At 42.1% G+C, this 21,734-nt stretch overlaps 1 protein-coding gene across 1 annotated transcript in view; it reads left to right on the forward strand.

The window, feature by feature from the left end:
• The window catches only part of LOC119727933 (phospholipid-transporting ATPase ABCA1-like), a 35,233-nt gene extending 13,915 nt beyond the window's left edge, over positions 1 to 21,318 (forward strand). The window contains exons 10-25 of the mRNA XM_038200013.1: positions 1,092 to 1,225; positions 2,658 to 2,774; positions 3,448 to 3,645; positions 5,269 to 5,362; positions 7,457 to 7,574; positions 8,865 to 9,044; positions 9,900 to 10,122; positions 11,409 to 11,630; positions 12,191 to 12,398; positions 13,373 to 13,492; positions 13,957 to 14,134; positions 15,732 to 15,863; positions 16,963 to 17,102; positions 18,654 to 18,791; positions 20,660 to 20,982; positions 21,307 to 21,318. Coding sequence (XP_038055941.1) covers positions 1,092 to 1,225; positions 2,658 to 2,774; positions 3,448 to 3,645; positions 5,269 to 5,362; positions 7,457 to 7,574; positions 8,865 to 9,044; positions 9,900 to 10,122; positions 11,409 to 11,630; positions 12,191 to 12,398; positions 13,373 to 13,492; positions 13,957 to 14,134; positions 15,732 to 15,863; positions 16,963 to 17,102; positions 18,654 to 18,791; positions 20,660 to 20,982; positions 21,307 to 21,318 — 2,537 coding nt within the window. The remainder of the gene's footprint in view (positions 1 to 1,091; positions 1,226 to 2,657; positions 2,775 to 3,447; positions 3,646 to 5,268; positions 5,363 to 7,456; positions 7,575 to 8,864; positions 9,045 to 9,899; positions 10,123 to 11,408; positions 11,631 to 12,190; positions 12,399 to 13,372; positions 13,493 to 13,956; positions 14,135 to 15,731; positions 15,864 to 16,962; positions 17,103 to 18,653; positions 18,792 to 20,659; positions 20,983 to 21,306) is intronic.
• Positions 21,319 to 21,734: the final 416 nt, after the last annotated feature.

Here is a 21,734-nt window from a genome sequence, read left to right on the forward strand (position 1 = left end):
TAAGATGAAATGGAGCAATTTATAGATTTTGGGGAATTGTACAGAGACTCAGTCTAGCAGGCTTTAAAAAAACAAAAAACAATCTGCAACGCTGGTCATTGAAAAAAAAAAAAAAAATCTTGAAAATGTCAGCACACCAGGAGCCACGATTTTACAGGATGCTTTAGACTGTCATTCCCTAGCAATCCAGGAAGACATTTCGTGATAAGTTAATCATTTTGTTTTTTGATGTTTGCAAATGTCGTATCTTCCTTTTAACAACTCTGATTTTATGGAACTAGGAATGTGCATTTTTTCTTAAATGATTTGGTATTCGATTATTCCAACTTGGATTTCATTGAATATTCAGTTTCAGAATGCACTGATCAAGTGAAATATGCTGGAAATTTGGATTTGTGTACACCTGCACTTGTCCAAAATTGACAAAGAGCTTATATTCAAATAGTGTAAAGAACAGGTAACAAAATGGCTGATATTTTTACCATTTTTAAAGAAGAAAAAATTTGAGCTAATTTTCCTCATAGCAGCTCCAAAATTATGCGCAAAAGTGGTTTTCAACAAAGATGCTGCATTTGGCAAAGCAGCTTATAAAATCATATCGTTGATATTTTTTGAATATTTGAATAAAAAAAATATGCTATTGATGATCATGTATTTGTTATATTGGGCACAGCCAAGGGCGTCAATTGCTTCTCAAATGTGTCACTTGACGCATATTTGGAAAAGGACCTTCTTTTAATGTTTTCTTCAAAATGACATCATGCCGGAAAGAATAGTTTCACAGGGAGTTTAGTGCCATTACTCTTTAAACAAAGTAAGCTTTTTAACAATATTTTGTTCAGTGACTTTTTGTATAGCTGCAAACAATACACTCTACCTTTAGCGGCGATTGAAAGAGAGCAGGTGATGGCGGCGACCCAAGGGCTACGTACAATCCGAGGACGAGGCGGCCACGGATGCAATTAGTCTTTGCCGAATTATAACTGCGTCAAATTTGCATGGTATTTTCTTGTCTTCTCTCTAACGTGTTTCAATTTTTCAGCAAATGGAATCACCAACATGTTTTGTGTGCTTTATCATTCATTTTGCAGAGGACTGTGAATGGGTGCAACAGATTACATCTACAGAAGTTGGGGGCATCCTCTGGGACAGGCTGAAGCCGATGGTACAAGGGTACATCTTGTACACCCCAGACACCCAGGCAACCAAACGGATCATGAAGGAGGTAGGTTCATTAAGGAGCCATTTGTTTGTACCCAAATTTCATCCTTGCAACTCAGGATTTTGCAGCTTTGGTGATCCTTTGGTCAAGTGGACGTCTTGCTGAACTGAACTACGTTTTAATTGTGAAGAAGTGAAACTTAATGTTGTTTTGAACGTCATCACCAGTGGCGGTGCTTGCCCCCTTCCCCCCCCCCCCCTCAAAAGTTGTTTCCTTGCCCCCAGTTTGCGCCCTCCAAACCTTATCTACAGAAAGATTAATTCTGTTTATTTTCTTTGCTGTTAATATTCATAAGTTGAAGATAGAGAGTGAATCATCGGTTCTGTGGACACATTTTGGGCTGATGAAAGCTTTAAGAACATTGGTACTTTGGTAGACAAACAGTGCCACACATGCATTTATACAGCCGTATAGATAGTGTGCAGCCAACGTCTTTGTACAAAATGTTACACATTTGTTAGACACCATTCTGCGGTTTGATACATTTCTCATTTATAAAAACAACCACACTTCTAAGCTGCTGTAGTTGCTCATTTCCGGACCATTGACTGCCCCCCAAAATATTTTCTTGCCCCCAAATTGCCCCCCCCCCAAATGCTATAGTCTGGCGCTGTCACTGGCCATCACCATTTGCCTTTTGTATCCCCATGTTTTGTGTTAGATTGTTGGAGATTTGGATTTCGCACCACAGAGGACGTACATGTATGTTTGTGTCCCCAATTTCAGAAACATTCCTCCATCATTGCGATATGGGGGCTGAATACTGCCCTTGCATGCCCTGATTTAAGCGTACAGATAGCCTGGAGTACAGCTAAAAAACTCGTCATCGGCACCACGAACTGACACTCTCTTGCAAGTGGGTGCCAGTTCATGAAAACCTCGTAATCATCAATTTCGGTTTCACGAACTGACACCCGGTATGTGCGCACATCGACACTGACGCCAAATAGGAAGTTTTTGTTTTCACGAACTGACACCCAAGCATGGTGCAGCAGTACAGAACAGAGAAAAATGGTTTGAAAGGTTTTACCCAAATTTAATCCATCCGCATACTTGTGTGCTTACACAAAATTTTACTTAAAAAGCATTTTAATTGGTGCAATTAAGGTCAGTGTCGGTTCGTGAAACCGAAAATGTACGGGGTGCGCTCTAACAGGGCTGCACTGTGGAGGATGTGAGTGAAACCCCAAAAAACCCGGTTCTGTAAATAGCGCGTGCGCAGCGCACTCACACGCAGCTGAGTGTCAGTTCGCGGTGCCGATGACAAATTGTCCAACAACTTTTGCTTTTAACTACTTGTCAATCTTTATATGAAACGAGTAACACACCTTAGTGTTTGTAGCATAGAAGCAGGGGCACAAATGTATGTTTCAATATGCGGAGGAGTACTTCACACACAGATTCCATTCAATTGATTCTCTTTGCTATATTGCAGGCCGAACAACCGTTTGCCTCGTTGCGAATGTTCAGGGACCTTTGCATGAAATGGCAACAGTACTCGCCGCTGCTCCGAAACTTCATTGAAACAAATCCAGCTCTAGACATAGTAAACGTAAGTACATTTGCCGCTTGCAATTTCTAACTTAAGTTTGTCAAAAAAAAGGTCCAATTGATTAATCCAGACAGGCTTTGAAACTTACAGTGCTGTTTTCTTCTTGTATTCTTGTTAATGGCCATAATTTTGCTGTGAAGTACTCTAGGGGTGCAACCAAGTAAATATATTCCCGTAGACAACATGAAAAAATCCTCGCAGGTGTTCAGGCTGCACAGAAAAATGATGATCAACATGTCGTCTTTCATATTCCTTTCAATTTTTGGTGTGTTGACCAATGACTTTTGTGTTGACCAATGACTGGTACCATCTTCCAAAAATAGGGGCACTCTTCAAAACCGGCCACTATGCAAACTACGCAATATGTGCCCATTTTCAGGGCGCACTGTAAGGGTTTGGGGGCTTGGTTTTCATATTTCTTTTTCATTTACAACTCTCTATATCATGGAAATGGTTACTGAAAACATATCTGAAATTTTAGGGCCAGTTTTGTTTTCACTTCGAGGGGGCACATTTATGTCCGCAAGATGGGCACCTAGGTAAATCTAGGGGGGGGGGAGTGCCCCCCGGTTCCACCTCCCCTGACCGAGAAGGCGTCGCCACACCTGCCACTGAAAGCTTCAAGTAAATTAAATATTTAGTGAAATAAAATCAAATGTTTTAAACTGTACAGGAGTTTCAGGAAAACCCAGAGTTGATCCCGGAGTTAGAGAAACTGCTGCAAACCAACTCGACTCCCGACTACCTCTGGCTGAAGGAAATCCTCCTCAACGCGGAGGACAACAAGAGGGAAAACAACGTCACTGACTCTTGGCTAGCTGCCATTGATGCCATCGATGAATTCACCAACACAACCCTAGAAATTTTCAGAGTGAGTATTTTGGTTTGTGAAGATCTTAAAAGATAAATTCAACAATCTCAACCGAATGGTGGACTAGAATCTTTTGTTTACAAATCAGGGTCAACCTCAAAGGAACTCTGTAGTCCAATATGGTTATGGTGTTCGACTCACATGCTGTGGTACCCGGACAGAGAACATGTAGCTTGTGTTCTTGGGCAAGACACTTTACTACGATTGCCTTTCTCCATCCAGGAGTATATAAAATGGGTACATGTGAAGGTAGAGACCAGAATGCGCTGATCTTGAGCTGCTGCAAAAAAGTTTTCTCATGGCCTGATGAACAGGGATACTAATTGTGAAGTGCTTTTGAGACCTTTTGTATAAAACGCTATAAAAGCACCACGTTATTATTGTAATTATGATGAAGAGGCTACCTGCATTTACAATGTGATGTCTGCATTGGAGGCTTAGAGTCATCTGGCAGATGATTCTAAGCATCCAACATCCGGAAAAGAAAACTGAGAAACGCAGAAATAAACAGCAAAAGTAGCACCACATCTAAAGAAATTAATAGACTGATCTGTCAAGACGTGCCCCATAAATTTCTGACCAATCACATCTGCGATTAAAGAGGTTGTGGAATGCTCAAAGACATTTCCGTCATTTTTTGGGTATATGTAGCCTAAGGTGTGATGAAATAAAAACGACTATTGTTTCTGTCATAATATGAGTACAAAGGGTACTTTTGAGAGCTATTTTTCAGGTCCTGTTTCGACCCGAACGTGCAATTTGTGTAAAAGTCGTCGTTGCGGGCAGCAAACAAAACACAGTAAATTGTGACGTAATAAACAGGACTCGTTTATGCTTCTCTGCATCGGGAGTCCTGTTTATTACGTCACGATTTACTGTGTTTTGTTTGCTGCCCGCAACGACGACTTTTACACAAATTGCACGTTCGGGTCGAAACAGGCATGACAGGACTTGAAAAACAGCTCTCAAAAGTACCTTTTGTACTCATTTTATGACTGAAACAATAGTCGTTTTTATTTCATCACACCTTAGGCTACATATACCCGAAAAATGACGGAAATGTCTTCGAGCATTCCACAACCTCTTTAACTTGCAGGGCCATTGCTCCCATGTGTGCATTGGGCTGGGCCTGTTGGATCGAATATTACATCTGGTTAGAATTATCTAATACCAAATTATTAATACCTAATGTATGTCATATTTTAAAGTATTACAAAATATTCTGACATCAAAATGTCTTCAGCATATTTGTATTTACCTTGTTAGCTACACATCACAGTGACACACCCAGGATTTGACTTGGGGGGCTCACAATTTGTAAGAAGTTAATTATTTTTCAAAAATCTTACCCAAAATATTTGGCCGCAGAAAAAAATTGGGTTTTTTTTTGGCATTTGACATTAGTGGCACCACTTACAACCCTCTCATACTACTCGAAATAGGCCATATTCATATCACCAAGTACAAATTGTGGGAGTAAAAAAAAAATTGACACCTCTTGGGGGAGGGCTCAAGCCCCAAGCCCCCCCCCCCTTGGGTGCGCCTCACCCATCAAGCATTAAATTAGCAGTAAGAATTATCTCCTATTTTCTCATATTTGTTTTCATTTGTTCCCCCTAACAGTGTGTGAATCTTGATAAGGTTCGTGGATTCGACACCCAAGAAGAATTCCAAGAAGCTGCTAGCAAATTACAAGGAAACCGTACATTCTGGGGAGGTATATACTTCTTGAAATGTTACGTTATTTTCCCAACCTTTCAACCCCTGGGACATATGTGAACACTTTTGTCAAGAAATTTCGGAGGGATGCTAATATTATGATTTGACGAGGCTTTGCCTCGCCTGCTTCGCAAGCGAACACCTGCTTCGCTGGCGATCAACTTGTCGATCGACTCGGGAACAACTTGTGAATGCACTCACCCATATGGGTCTCAGGACAAGGCATTGTGTTTACTGTTGTTCCTGTAACATAACTGAACATAGCACTCATTCGCTTTGTTACAGTTAAAGCTATAGTCCATCATTTGCAGCCATCCGAAAAGTAACTGGCGTAATTATTGTTGAAAAACAAACTTAGTTGAAAGATAGTAAGGGAACTAAACTCCCTGTGAAATTATTTTTTCTGGGAAGCTGTCATTTTGAAGTAATCAACGAAAGAAGGCATTTCCAACGGTGATTCTTAAGAAGCACCGTAGGAAAATTTAAATTAGTAGTTCGTTTTGTTATTCGGCGCAGCGCGCGCGAGTATTGGAACGACGCACACGCGCCCTCGGTTGTTATAATTCGTCGGATCAGTGCGCGACGTCGCGTATAGCTGCAATTCAAAACATGATTCAGTAACTTTTGATTTGAAATTGAGATCTTAGAATGCTGTTTTTCTCAGAATGTACAGCTGAAGCTTAGCTGAAACTTTATCAGGTTAGTTGCTTAGTATCCTTTGTTAGATTTTGAACTCTTTTGTTGCTTCAAACGAACAAAATGCACAAATTACAAATGATGGACATAGCTTTAAACGTGTAGTAAGTACGCAGCAACAGGACCATTTTCAAGCATTGAATTGAAAGTATATCAAGACCACAATGATGAACATTTCTGGATCGCACGTTATTTCATACAGGAACTCACATTCTTTCAATTAGCCCTTTGCATTTAAAGTCAACAAGTTTTCGGTAAAAGTCAGTGGCAAGGTGTGAAAAAATGCACGTTTTGCGCTACTTTGCGCAAGAAAACCTGCTATAACTCCCAAAGCATTTGTTGTTGTCATTTGGATCAAGCGGCTTGTTGGAGTCTAATACTTTCTCATTACATTCATGTAAAAGTTATGGTGATTGGTGAATTGTAACCCGTTGCCCTAGTCGAGAGTAGCGTATTTGCACCAATAGACACCACGGTTTTATAACGCGAAATCCTGGTGCGTGCGATACAAATAGACGCGCACGCGCACATGTACAGTGCTCCACACACACACAATACATGTAGGCCTAAATGCACTGTATTGAATACAGTGCGTGTGCAGCGCGTGTAGTAATATTTGAGTGAGTGCTATGTTCCGATACGATAACACTCTCCCATCGACTTAGCACACAGACTAACATTCGAGTACTGCTGTTCTTGGGATGTATGAAAAACCTGTGAAAAAAACTCATTTTACTCACACTGTGAAAACTCATTCAACCTAATTTTTTCTATGATTCCCTTTAGTGTTTCTCTTCATTTTGCCACCGATAGTCCTAACCCTAAAATGCCTCTAAACCTGTTTTTCAGAGAGGGGGAAACACTGTGTGGACGTGGGCAAGTCCACACAACGTCGCTGCTACCTGGTTTATGTGGACATCTTTTGTTCAGAAGTCAACACAGTGAATTGTACACAACGTTTGTTTATCGTGTAAATCGAGGATTTTCTTTTGTTCCTCTTCCCTTTTCCTTTGTTTGTACTCTTAACTTTTTTGCAACAGCTCTCATTGGTTTTGTACACGTTTTCCAACCGAGGAGTCCTCAATTCGGTTTCTGTCCTCATTTCATTGATGATGTTGCAATTGTGTGTGTCCTCGATGTACCATAAACACGTGCTCATTTGTTTATGGTGTAAATCAAGGATTTTCTATTGTTCCTCTTCCCTTTTCCTTTGTTTATACTCTCGCAACAGCTCTCATTGGTTTTGTACACGTTTTCTAATCGAGGTCGTCCTCGATTTAGTTCCTGTCCTCAAATCATCGATTGTGTTGCATGTGTGTCCTCGATTTACACCATAAACCTAATCATACACCTTTTGTGCTTTATAAGTATAGCCATGATTGTTCTTTCCATCTAGGTGCTGTGTTTGAAGGCTTTAACAAGTCCACTTACAATGACACAATTCCACCCCATGTGATTTATCAACTGCGCATGGACAGCAGTATGGTACGAAGCACAGAAAAAGACAAACAGAGGTAAGGCCAAAAAATTCATTTCATTAATTTTTGGATGACATAAAAGTAAAAAAAAAAATGATAGAATTAATTTTAAAAAGACAGACATCCACATTTAAATCAGATCTACCAACTTTTTTAAGAATTAGTAAATTCATCTTTGCTGTCATCCAGTAGTCCTTGGTTAAATATGAAAGGGATCTATTTCATGAACTTCCTCAAAAAAGTTGCTTTCCAAAGTGTGCTTGTCTTTAAAGGGAATATACATCATTTGCTTTTGCTGTAATTTTCAGAAATGGATGGAATTGGGGGGGTTGGAAATATATAGCAAATATAGTTACACTGACTTTTTTGAGGTTTTGGGTTCGAAAATGCTATAAAAACCAAGAAAAACAATTATTTTCCTGTAGTCTGGTTCCCTGACTCCATATAAGAAGAAACCGAGCAGTTTACATACATTGGGGAATTGTAAGGCCAGGGAATCAGTCTAGCTGGCTCGTACCCGTTCATAGGTTTGTAATCGATTGCAAACAAGTGCGATGGTCAATTGGGGCCAGTATTTGAAAAAAAGCCAGTTTTTTTCCAACGCTCATCGGCCGATCAGCATTGGAAATTGATACAAAAATACCACTTTTCTTGAAAATGACAGTATACCAGGTGCCATGATTTTACAGGATGCTTTACACTGTCATTCACTAACAGTCCAGCAAGGTATTTCAAAATGATTTGGTAGTTTTATTTTTTGATGTTTGCAAATGTTGTATTTTTCCTTTAACAAGGACATTGACAAATTTGGACGATTTACAATGCAGTGCACCACCAAGAGTTTGCCACAGAAAGTTCATTTTTCCCAGTTGCATTGTGGAGGATGGTCGACAAATTTGCAATGCGGGGGACATTTGAAATTGTTAGTTTTTCTGGTCAGTAGTTTCGTGAGCGTCTGATTCAAGTATATGTTTGCCCGTTTTCTTTTTATCAATATGGTGTTTTTTGTAAGGCGGCAGAACGCTATGCCCCAGTCTATAACATACTAACTCAAGTTGTCTACTGACACTCATTCAAATGGGCCGTGTTTTGTCGACCATGCACACTGCAATGTGAATTGCCCAAATTGGGGAACCGCCAACGTAGGGCTGGATAGCTCAGTTGGTGAAGAGCACCGAAACGGTTATCCGGAGGTCACAGGTTCAAGCTCCACTCCAGTCAATTTCTTTGTTCAACTTTGGAAAAAAAGATAACCTAGTTAGTTTTCCGTTGTGATTGATTTGAAGATTTGCTTATTGGTAAGTTTTTTGGATGTGGATGTTTCAGCTTTTGGTACCCGACACCCATGAGTAATGTCTTCCAGTATGGACAGTACATCATGGGCGGCTTTGTGTTTCTTCAAGACATGCTTGAGCAAGGTATCATCAAGGCGTCCCTCGGCAAGAAAGATTCCGGCGCTGGCGTGTACATCCAAGAGTTCCCGTACCCGTGCTACTCAAATGACTTGTGAGTGGGATACTTGAGCATTACAAATTTGTCAAGATTATTACACCAATTATTTCACCTCGTACGTATTTATGAACCAAACACACCTTTTTCATCAGTCAATGTTCAATTGAGCCTTGAAAGTAAAAAGAGCTACCCCGCACGTGGACATGTACGAAACAGAAATGTCTCATTAACTAGCGCCCTCTATAGTCCTGTGATTTTGTTTCAACGGTGAAGCATTGATAAAAGGTATGATAAAATGCTCTTTAATTTGCCGCTGGCTGTTTCGTGTTTGTGTTCAGCTATCAATCTCACCAAACAGGTTCAATTAAGCACCTTTCTTTACATTCAGTTTTGAACTTCACCCACCATAATAAGTTACGCTAATGCACTGCGGGAATTTCGAAACTTCAAAATGAGACAGTTCCACGATAATGAAACTTTAAAGGTATATAATGTATCATTTGTCATTTGTGCATTTTTTTGTTTGAAGCAACAAAAGTGTTCATAATCTACAGATGGATGCTGAACAACTAACCTGATGAATTTCAGCTCAGTGAATGCTGTATATTCCGATAAAACAAAATTCTAGGATCACGAATTCACTTCGGGAATTAGTACCCTGGAAAGATTAGCTGCTGGATTTGTAAACTGTTTGCTGATTGTACCATGCCAAAACTTTCATAACATACAAATAAATATACACAAACTCTGTAAGGCCTCCCTGCTTTGATCATATTTATCATTTTGCCAATGGAATTTGGCCCTCAAAGGTCAATCCCCCCCCCCCTTTTCGGTAATCATGGATCTGCCCCCCCCCCCCTCCCCATTCATGTCTAACACCCTCTGTGACTGTTTCCTGTACTGTTCCAGCTTCATCAATACCCTGGGGGTCGCGCTGCCGCTCTTCATGGTCTTGGCCTGGGTCTTCTCGGTAGCCATGACCATCAAAGGCGTCGTCCTAGAGAAGGAGTTACGTCTCAAGGAGATGATGAAGGTCATGGGTATGGGCAACGGGGTGCACTGGGTGGCCTGGTTCATCAACAGCTTCGTGGTCATGTTCGTCAGTAGCTGCTTGCTGGTCCTGGTTCTGAAGGTAGGTTATCTTGTTGGTCAGTCGGTCCGACTGTCTGTCTGGATGGATGTGATTGATTTGTTGTGCATAAACATGTTTGTGAATTTTGACTAGTGCCCCACAAGGCTACCTGGGTTAAAATCTACAGCTGGCCAGTGTACACTCCGGTGTTAGTGTGAACAGTATGCCTCGGCCTCGACTCCGTGGGGACGTGCACATTTCTTCACTTACCCCTGGCCATGAGGAATACGTTAACGATGCTGACTGGCTACTCAGAGCATGCTGCATGCGTATTTTGAAGAGTGCACACCCTGTATTCGCTCACGCGTTATCTCCTGCACGTCACTTCACGTACAAACTTTTTTTTTTTCAAAACTGCGCGTTGCCTGTACAATATGGATTGTGGAAGCCTCTTTTTTTGCCAAAAAAAATGTGTATCTTGTGTTGTAAAGGGACGACAGAGGTACGTACATTTAATATAAATGCTTGCGTAATAACGCGACGTTGAAATCTCATGCATGAAAGGATTGATTCTACAAAAAACTTCCAAGCTTTTAAGCCATCTACGTCGCATGTGAGATACATCGACTGCAGTCCTAATTTTAAATGTGCCAAATAGTGGCACATTTTAATTACACAATTCTAGGGGTGAAGATCGCACAAGGCATGATGGGAACCAACATGGCGCAGCAAGATCGTATCCGTGGAAACAAGGTTGAGTATGCTTGCCTACTCATATTAGATTAAACTTGATTCTGCTTAGGCGGTGAATTCAACTCAGGTAGGCAGTGGCGCACCCAGGATTTGGCTTGGGAGGGGGGCTCAAATTTTTTTTTCAAATGTTGCCAAAAACGTTTGGCCGCAGAAAAAAAAGAAAGATTTTTGGGGGGGGGGAGCGGACTAGTTTGGCGTTGGAGGCGTGCCACTTACACCCCTATTATACTACTCAAAAAAAGGCCACATACATATCACCAAGGTAAAATCATGGGACTAAAAATTTAAAATTACCCCCCCAAAAAAAAAAAATTGACAACCTGGGGGTACCACTGCAGGTAGGTGAGATGATAGTGTCAAAAGCAGGGGTGTGAAATCTCAGCTTTAAAGCTGATTTCAGCTTTTTTGTGTGTTGGATTTCACCCTTTTTTTCAGCTTTTTCCCTCACTTGCTGTGTACAAAAGTATAGGAGATTTCCAAAGTTCAGCATTTTTACACCTTTTTTCAGCTGTTTTCAGCTATTTTTATCAGTGGTCACTCACACCCCTGCAAAAGGCCTATTGGTGCAATTGTCTTTCTGTTTTGTTTTCCAGGTCGGCAATATCACGATAAACACTGACACCTCCATCCTTCTCTTGATGATGGTATCATTCAGTGTCTCCACTGTCACCCTGTGCTTCCTGATCAGTACCTTCTTCTCCAAAGCCAACCTGTCGGCGGCGTGCGGCGCCGTGATATTCTTCCTGACGTACGTCCCTTACAGCATGGCCTACGCCTGGGATTCCCAATTACCTCTTGTGGCAAAGTTCTTCCTGGTAAGTAGGATGGTGCCAAACATTCCGATGACCTTTCGTAATCCGACTAGTAGTTGATTTCATGAAACTTTTATCAGCGACAAAACGCCCTTTTTGGACAGAGCCTTATTGTGAGATTGACTGCTTTTCTGTCAATCGCAAACAGTAACAAAGTTGGGCTCAAATTATAGCCGCTATTAAAAGTCGCAATGAAGTCTGAATAAAGTACATTTAGACTTCAAATAAAAATGATTTTTGGGTCCACTTTGCCGCTGTCCGGCCGCCATATTTGTCCGTTTCTTAGAATGAACAACGCATGTGTGTGATGTATTTCCACCAGTGACTCTGCTACATGAGCAGGGTCTGTGGTGGCTGACCCGGCTGAGCCCCGGGTCTTAGGGTTCGTCTTAGCTAAGATCGATCGTAGAGCGGGGACTCGTCTTAAGTCCTAAAGGAGTCGCAAGATAAAAAGAGTTTTCGTGAAATCGGCCTCAGGTCTGTTAGCTGAGCCCAAGGCTTGTGATGTTAACAAACCGGTGGTATCACTAATAGCAACTTAACATGGCTGAATTTTCTCGCAGTGCCTGTCGAACACCATGGCATTCGGCTACAGCTCCCAGTTCTTGAGCCTCTTTGAGACCCAATCAACCGGCATACAGTGGTGGAATATTAACGAGATGCCTAAGTCCTCCAGTGAATCCATGACCTTCCTGCAAGTCTTGGCCATGATGTGGGTCGATTCCTTCATCTATATGCTGCTGACATGGTACATTGAGGGGGTCTTCCCAGGTATGCTGTTCGATTATTAAAAGAAAAACCTTTCGTAATCAAAATGCTTTCAAATTGTTTTTTTTTTCAATGGGGCTAAGGAACTGTCCTCCCCACCAGGCTCCCATCAGAAAGCACAAATGTAAACAAAGTGTGACGTCATCAGTACGGAGGCTGATTGTGAATGCGAATCTGAATGTGATGTCTCAAGCCCCAGTCACACAGTCACGGTTGGAGCTACGAATATCCACGGTTTACCAAGAATCAATTGATCACGATGAACCGTCCAGATTCGTTGAGATATCGACTTTCTAAGAATGCACTACGGTTTCAGGACGGATATCCACGACTGTCCTAAGGTTTCTCTACAAATACACCACGGTTTGTCAAGAATTTAGGCAGATTGTTGAAGAATATCGACGGTATTACTGAGAATAATGACGTTAATGCCACGGTTGTCTGCGATCAGGCCGCGGATGACCAAGCAATAAAGCAACCACATTCGTAGTACAACCTTAGCAGAATCCTAGCATATCCGTAGGACATTCTTAGCGAATTCGTAGAGATTTACACCACGAATGATCTACGAATCTCCAAGAATATGTGCGAATAGCCACGAATAACACTACGAATTAGTACGGTTGTCCTGCGGATGTCCCACGGTTGCACTACAGATTGATTTTCATGATGATTCACCACTGAAGTTTGAAACAGTTTAAAAGTTCCATAGCCCCTCCACGAACACCCAAGGAAGTGGACAAATAACCACGGTACTCCCGTGGTTTATCACAAATTTCAAACCGTGGAGATCCGTAGCTCCAAACCGTGAATGTGTGTCTGGGCTTTAGCAAGCACGCTCCGTAAAAGTTTAGAAGAGCTGAACAAAAGTGATAGCTGTTTCATGTTTTATAGTGATGTCAAATTCCTTTTGAACCAGTTTTATACTGATTGGCTTTTACAACAACCTGTCTTATTGTGTTGTACATTCTGTGCAGGTGCCTATGGCATGCCCCGCCCCTTTTATTTCCCATTCCAACGATCCTACTGGTGTGGTTCCCATGCTACCGATGCCCTGGATGAGGACATACTGGCATCTGGTAAAGATCTGCCAACAGGTATACCAGCCTCATAATTCCCAATTAAATTCAAACAAAATACATACAAAAAAAGGGCACTCGACATATTGGGGGGGGGGGGTTAAACGCTGATGAAAAAAGGGCAATTGAATGGAAAAGGGCAGTCTTTACAAAATATTGGGGGGGGGGGGCAAATATCCCCCTTACCACCCCCCCCCTTCCCGAGCGGTTAAGAGCACTGGACTCAAGCTCTGGTGTTTCTGATCAGCAGAGTGTGGGTTCGAGTCCCCGTTTTGACACTTGTGTCCTTAAGGAAGACACTTCACCATTATTGCTTCGTCTTTGGATGGGACGTAAAGCCAGAGGTCCCGTGTGTTGTGTTATGCATGTTAAAGAACCCAGTAACACTTATCACTGAGAGAAGGGGTTTGCCCCGGTGTTTCTGGCAGTGGCTGCAATATGTGCCGCAGCGGAAATAAATGTTTTCATGAATTGAATTTCAGACAACTCTGACTTTGAGCCAGAACCCACCCACCTGAAGCTTGGCGCTTCCATCAACAAATTGTACAAGATCTACAAGACCGGCAAGAAACTGGCCGTCAACAACCTGAGCGTCAACTTCTACGAGGGCCAAATCACCTCCTTCTTGGGGCACAATGGCGCTGGCAAGACCACCACAATGTGAGCATAGAAATCATAGCTGACTACTGGTATAATGTGGTTGGCCACTAAGTGTAGCGTAGTGGTTAGGGCTCATGACTCATGATCAAGGGTCAGGGGTTCGAATCCAGCCGGTCGTTTGCTGTGTCCTTAGGCAAGCCACTTCACCCCCACTTGCCTCTCTCCACCCAGGAGTATAAATGGGTACCGGCATTAGCTGGGGAGTAACCTGTGATGGACTAGCATCCCATCCAGGGGAATAGAAGTATTCTGGTTTCCCGCCTGTGCTTTCTAGTGCCAAAAACCCAACAAATTTTGCATGCACAAAATAATTTATTTCAAAAGAAAAATTACAGCGCAGGGCTTTTCGTATCATTTTGTCTTATGAATATTGTCTCAATAGGTCTTACAGTGCAATATGTTCCCAACTCAATGTTCCCCCACTTTCCCGCCGCAGAGAACAATTGTGTTCCGTGTTTGGCAAATCACTACTCACTTCAAGGGCGGATCCAGAACACAATTTTTGGGGGGCCCAAAAAATTTTTGGTCCCCCCAAAAAAGTGGGTCAAAAAAATGACGGCGTGGGGATCGGGGCCCGCTTAAGGGCCCCGAAAATGTTTTGGATTCTAGATGCTCTGTGGTGCGATCTGAGGCAATTTCTGACCACTTTAACCAATGTTTTTTTGAGGAAAAGATGGTGGTGTACTCATTGCCTGCCTTTATTGCGATGTCACATAAAAAAAAAAAAAAAATTGGTTTCGTTTTGGGGGGGGGGGCCATGGCCCCCTTTGGCCCCCCCTGGATCCGCCCTTGACTCACTTCCCACAAATTCAGAGACTGGCTGCCCCCGATTAGGAACAATGGGTTAAGGAACAATGATCATCTCAGCACAATATGCTGTAGGACTAACAGGTACAAATGTAGCTCTATTCCCTACTTAACTGATCTGAATAACAAAGATATGTGACCTCTTTTTCCTGAGTTGATGAAGGAACTCGTTGTTGGTCACAGTTTCTGGTAAACTTATTACATGTAGTAGGTTGGGTATGCATGAACGTATAGAGCTCACTCAATGACGGCCATCTCTGTGGGGGGACTGCGACTGCATATTTTACGCAGTCGGATTTGAATGATTTTAAATTTTATTAGTTGTGTGTATTTTGTTGTGATTTTCCTTTTTAATGTATCTTTCACACGATGTAATTCTTTGTAATTTTAATATATAACGATTTCTAATGTGTGTAAATTAAACTGCAATTCGGCCTTATGGCCGTGAAAGTTTAATAAAATAAACTAATAATAATAATAATAATAATAAAATGTAAGAAATTATCTAAAGAGCCTGAAATAATACCTTAAATATTACATTGAAACTATTTTAGATGCCCCTTGTGGGCTTTATAACATGTGGGCTTTATAAAATTAATGTTGTGTAACTTTACAACTTGCACAGATTGGACACAGGAGGTGCACGTTTTGGATTTCATCAATACTTAGTGTCTGTTTTGTTAAGTTTTGTTAAAATGTACAAACCGTTTGTCAATCGGTGTTAAATCGTAATGAGTGTCTATTTGAGTTGTTACTGTTTTTTGTGTTGTTTTGTTACCTTTTGACACAGGTCCATATTGACGGGGCTGTTTCCACCCACGGCCGGTACAGCTTACATCTATGGCAAGGACATCTTGAAGGACATCAGTAGAATCCGCAAGAGCCTTGGCATGTGCCCACAACACAATGTGCTCTTTGACTAGTAAGCAGCATTTTTTCTTCTTGTAAAATACGCCAATTGGATAGCGCACTTCAAAATTTGGTAATTTCCTTTGCAGAGTGAACAATTTTCCATGTGCTTGCAGATCAAATAATACAGGTTGTCCCACAACAGTCGAAAACCATTTAATAAAGGTATAGTGCAAGTGAGTTTTGGAATATTTTCAAATTACCTCTTAAAGTCAGATAACCAATCTACCATACAAACTTTATTTCATTCAAATTGATGCATTGGAACAAATGCTACGCTTCATCAAACTCAAGGTTGAAAATCTTCTTGGGCCACTTTCCTTGAAAGTGAGAAAACGCAGTTAGAGAAACGCACAAAGGATTTATTTCCTTTGTTCAAGAGTAACGTGTGAATTATTCTACCGGCTTCGATCGGTAAACTTGATAAATGAAAAAATTGGCCCAAGTGGTTTTTCAAGTCCCGTATTGTGATTGCTGCATCATTTGAACATAACATCCTAATGAAACCAAAAAGCATTTGGAAGACCAATTATTCTTCTCAGCAACACATTAGACATGATTTTGAATGCTACCCCCATTCTGAAAACATGCCCAATTTGACTGGTAGTTTTTTTTTGTGGGACAAACTGTAATTGAATAAAGGTGGCAACAAATAAGGAGAGAAATTCTCTTTAAGTTAGTTAGTACACAATTATTTTTCATGCTCCACTTTTGATTTCTTGGAGATAGCAGATTGGATTACCATTGCCTCCATAACATTGTGTACAATTATCCGCTGTGTCCCAAACTTATTAAGTATTCAAAACTTTGTACACTCGTTCGCAGTTGAAATGCTGAACTAGCATTTTGGAACAACTTTTTCAATGTTCGTCATTTATGATAATACACACTTTCAGAAATTTCTTCAGAATTTCGGAAAGGCCTTTTTCCCATTTATTTTTGTTTGTTTTGCTTTGTTTTTGTGGAGGGTTTGTGCTTGTTGGTGTTTTTTACTTTGTTTAGTTTTTTTTTTGCAACTTTTGAGCTCGGTTAAATGCTTCATTGATTTTTCTTATTCACTTTCAGCAGTCTATTCTCTCCGATTTATTGGATTCATTTTTCTTGTTATACAGTATGACTGTGGCTGAGCATCTGTGGTTTTTCGCTCGGGTGAAGGGTGCAGCCGATCATGAAATCAAGTCAGAGATGACGCTAATGCTGAAACACCTACGTCTGGTGAACAAGAAAGATGAACTGGTGAACGACTTATCAGGTAACAGACTATATTACGGTTTGCTGTTACTAGTGCACATCAGATGTTTTATTGATGTGCACCCCCCTCCCCCTCCCCCTCCCCTTCCCCCTCCCCCTCCCCCTCCCCTTCCCCTTCCCCCTCCCCCTCCCCTCCCCCTCCCCCACCCCTCCACACCCCCACCCACACATAAAACACCGCAAACAAAGAAAGTCCACACTCATTGGAGGGGTCATAATTTTGAATCTGATGGTCTCATGATGAAGTCATTTATATACACCTTTTGGGAATTTTGTTAGCTACATTTTGATACCTGTTTGCTACCAAATACTGTAAATTGCCCAAGATTGACAACGTTTTTTGAAAAACGATGCAGTTTGAAAAGTTGGAATTTAAGAGACACGCGAGGAGATATTGCTAAGCGCCAACTTACGTGCCTGTAATTAATTGGCCCCTGTCGACTGCACAGTGCCCGAACAAAGCGTGGGTAATTCAGTTTCATGTGCTCCCATGCACACAAGCATGGCACGATCCATATTCTCTACAGCTCGTTTCGGTCAGTGTCACATTGTCAGGCAGCAATTTCCACTTGAATCGTACTCCTTAAATTTGCAACTTTTTATAAACCGTTTGGTAGCCAACAACGTTCCCCAAAAGTCTGTATAAATGACGTTATCATAAGACGATCAGATTTAAAATTGTGACCCCCTCCAGTGAGTGTGGATTTTCTCTTTCTTGCAGTGTTTATATGGACTCCGCGCATGAATATGAAATGGCGCTTTGTGACCATTTTCAAGAGCCCATATGGGAGGGACACACCACGCGCGCGTACTGGTTTGACACATATGGCATGAAGTCTGCATGACTAGTTTTATTCTGAATGTGCACAAACCCATAGCGTCTTTGTGTGAGGCGTCATCAGTGCATGTCCCTCCCAGTGGTCTCCCCCAACTCTCCCTTTGTAACTGTAGAGGGGGTACTTGTGCACTGAGTCCTTATGTGAAAAAAAAGATATGTTTCATTGTTTTTTCTCTCTATCCATTGAACAAAAAATTACTCAAGAATTATACTAAAAGTTTACAATAACCATAAGCTTGAAATCACAACAAATGTAATTTATAAACAAAGGGTTCAGGATATATTTGTCCCTTCAGCATTATTTTGGAATTTACGTTTTTGTAGCAATCCTTCAAATTCAAATGTACAATTTTTTTGTTACGCATGTAGTCTCCCTTTATGATTTATTTGACGATTTGTAATGAAATTCTCTGAGTGATCCCTGTTTGCTGTTTCCCAGGTTTGCAGCATTTCTAATTTTGCTAGCATCGTGATTTCAGGCACGTTCCCTGGCTACATGGTTGTTATATGGATTTATGGCATCTAACTACCACCCTTAAACAAAAACATTGATAAACTGTGTACGGCCAACATAGGTCTGGATAGCTCTGTTGGTAGAGCACTGGAACGGTATTCCAGAGGTGAGAGGTCGCATGTCCGAACTCCTTTCCAGTGAATTACTTTATTGAAGTTTATAAATATTGTCTTTTGACATCATTTCTCATCATCTTTCAGGTGGCATGAAGCGTAAGCTGTCCATTGCAATGGCCTTTGTAGCCGGATCCAAGATGGTCATTTTGGACGAGCCCACGGCCGGCGTTGACCCCTATGCTAGGAGAGAGATCTGGGAACTACTTGGCCAGTACAAGGAAGGTAAGTTCTCTAGTTGCTTTTCTGGAAATGTGACTTGATGGCGTTCAAACCCCAGTTGTAGAAAGGTGTTTTAAAGCCCCATCTGACTCAAACGATAAGAAAAACTGGAAAAGAAAAGAACAAAAGGAGATGGAATCATGAGGACGTGCATTCAAGTAACTAACAGACGAAATATAAATCCTATTATACAAATATTGACTGCCTCAAGCTAGTGTAGTAAACAAGCCTTCGGAGATGATCTATGAAGCATCATTTTGTCCCGATTCCAAGCCGAGGCAAAATAGAAGACTTCATGGATCACTGAGGCATGTGCACACAGACTCCCAGTTGATGTGTTGGTTGCTATGCTATAGTACTTTTTTGGAGCGAACCAGACTTTGTTTAGTCGTTTTGGCCATACATGATAAAATAGTAAACATACCATGTGATAACATGAGACAGAATCTGTGGATGAGATTTTGTAGAATTTCTGGCTACGCATGCAAGACTCTCAATGAACGTTATTACTATGTATTACTTGGTGTAAGCCCACCCATGCCCACGTACCCCTCATGTCTGTTTTTAAGGGGGTTCGGGAGCCATTTGTCTTGACTGAGACATGGAGCAAGTTCCAGAGAGCACCAGTAGTTGATTAGTAGTTTATTCCTGATGTAACTCACGCCTATGCACGAAAATAAACTTGAGAATTTCTCTTCAAATACTGGTCATGACTTGATCACAACACTTCTTTAACCGGGCTAAGCATTATAATGCACACGGCCAGCCCTGACGCCAGCTCCAAGCATTAAGGAGGGGGGGGGGAGCCACAGTACAAACAAGGGGGGCACACCTTAAGAAAAAAAACACTTATATATAATTGTACGCATGTTTACGGTTTTTGCCGATGGGGGGGGGGGGCAGTTGCTCGTCAGAAGGGGGGGGGGGGGGTTGGCCTTGGCGGGGGCCTGCGCACGGCTATTGGTAACCAGTGATGGAAATTTCCCCCTGACCCTTCTGTTCCAAATAGTCAACTAGGGTAGCAACTAGTCCAGCCACTATAAACAAGAAATGTGAATGCTTTGCTTCTGGACAAAATTTCCAAAACCGATTTCCGATTACATCTCAAACATTTGGTCACTGTTTCAGACATTTTTATGTCTGAAACATAAACTTTTAAAACCACTTACACTTCAGACTTCTGTGAACCTTAAAATATCTGAAAACAAAAAGCTTATCAAGAAACTTGCTTGTCAGTTGACTTAAAATGTCTGAAACTTATCATGGCCAGTTTCAGACATTTATGAAAATCATAGTAGGCCGTCCTGTGTTTAAGTGAAGTCGGTCAGATTATAGCTGACCATAGTCCGATTGACTTGTGACAACATCTCTTCTTATATCAATCCCTTTCAATCTGAGGCTGTGCTCCGTGGTTATATATGTCGATGTGGCCGGCAGCCATAGGCGCCTTTACATACTTGGTTGGCTCTTCTCTTAAGGACTCCGCAGGGGAGTATTACCAGGAGGCCAGAAACACCGGGGCAAACCCCTTCTCTTAGCGATAAGTGTTACTGGGTTCTTTTACGTGCATTGCATTACACAACACACGGGACCTACGGCTTTCCGTCCCATCCGAAGGACGAAGCAATAAAGGTTAAGTGCCTTGCTTAAGGGCACAAGTGTCCAGACCCGGGCTTGAACCCACGCCACTGTTGCCTCTGAAACACCAGAGCATGAGTCCAATGCTCTTAACCGCTAGGCCATGACACTCAACGTTAGCGGCTTGACCACGTTGTAGCCGGGTCCTCCTTCGCAATTCAGCATCTCAGCTGCGAGTAAGGATGATTAGCCTCCCAAATTGTTATTATTATTATTATATTTACATGTCACAGGCCGCACAATCATCATGTCCACCCATCACATGGATGAGGCAGATGTCCTTGGCGATCGTATCGCCATCATCTCCGCCGGCCAGCTCAGATGCTCGGGTTCCTCCCTGTTCCTCAAGAGTCGTTTCGGCAGCGGCTACTACCTTGTCCTCAACAAGCGCATACCGGGCGATAACATCCCAGTCTCCCCACAGCTCACAGACCTGGCCTACCAGACTGAGTTGAGCAACGGTCCGGATCTTGTCACAGGAGCCATGATGAATCAACACCAGGATGAGGAGAAACCAAAAAAAGAGATGGACTTGGATCTTGTGGAGCCCACTGAGGTAGGTTTTAGGAAGGAAGTCCTTGGTCCACATTTTAAGGCTCTGCTTATTGTTAGCACAAAATCTCCGCTTACTGTAGCAGAAACTTTCGCAGTTACGGTTAGTAAACTATTTGCACCGCCATGCACATCTCGGTCTCCTGTCTCGTTGAGGCTTAGATATGGGTGGAAACGATTCGAGAGTAGAAACCGAGATGAGGATTCCTCATAGACCGAAAAGGGGTGGGTGGGCGGGGAATCAAAACAGACAAAGTCATACTTACAACCGTAGTGCCGACTGCACTTACCGCACCGAACAGTCAACCATCCTCTCCCATCTCGCCAGAATCGCGACTGACATTGAGTCAGTCGCCCTCTACGTTCACAGCGGTGCAAATAGTAAACTATTTGCACCGCCATGCACATCTCGGTCTCCTGTCTCGTTGAGGCTTAGATATGGGTGGAAACGATTCTTCGCTCCGTCACAGAACTTGGCCCCTTTTCCGAACTCAACCCCCCTAAACTTCCCATCTCTCACCCCAAATCTCAAAGGAGAGGCTCCCCCCCCCCTTTTTTTCTTTTTTCTTTTTGGTTTCTGTTTAAAGCAAATTCCCGCGTTTGCATAGTCCAATGATCCCGTGCGTACTGACGTCGCTCCTCACCTGTCCTTCCCTATTTCCTTGCGCCTGATACTCCCACCCCTGAAGCTGCTATGGTTTGCTGCCCTCCGCTCCGAACGCAACCTCTAACCCGAAACCGGAGTTGAGCGTTCGG

The sequence above is a fragment of the Patiria miniata genome, unplaced genomic scaffold, assembly GCF_015706575.1.
Source record: "Patiria miniata isolate m_02_andy unplaced genomic scaffold, ASM1570657v1 HiC_scaffold_20, whole genome shotgun sequence".
NCBI classification, from domain to species: domain Eukaryota; kingdom Metazoa; phylum Echinodermata; class Asteroidea; order Valvatida; family Asterinidae; genus Patiria; species Patiria miniata.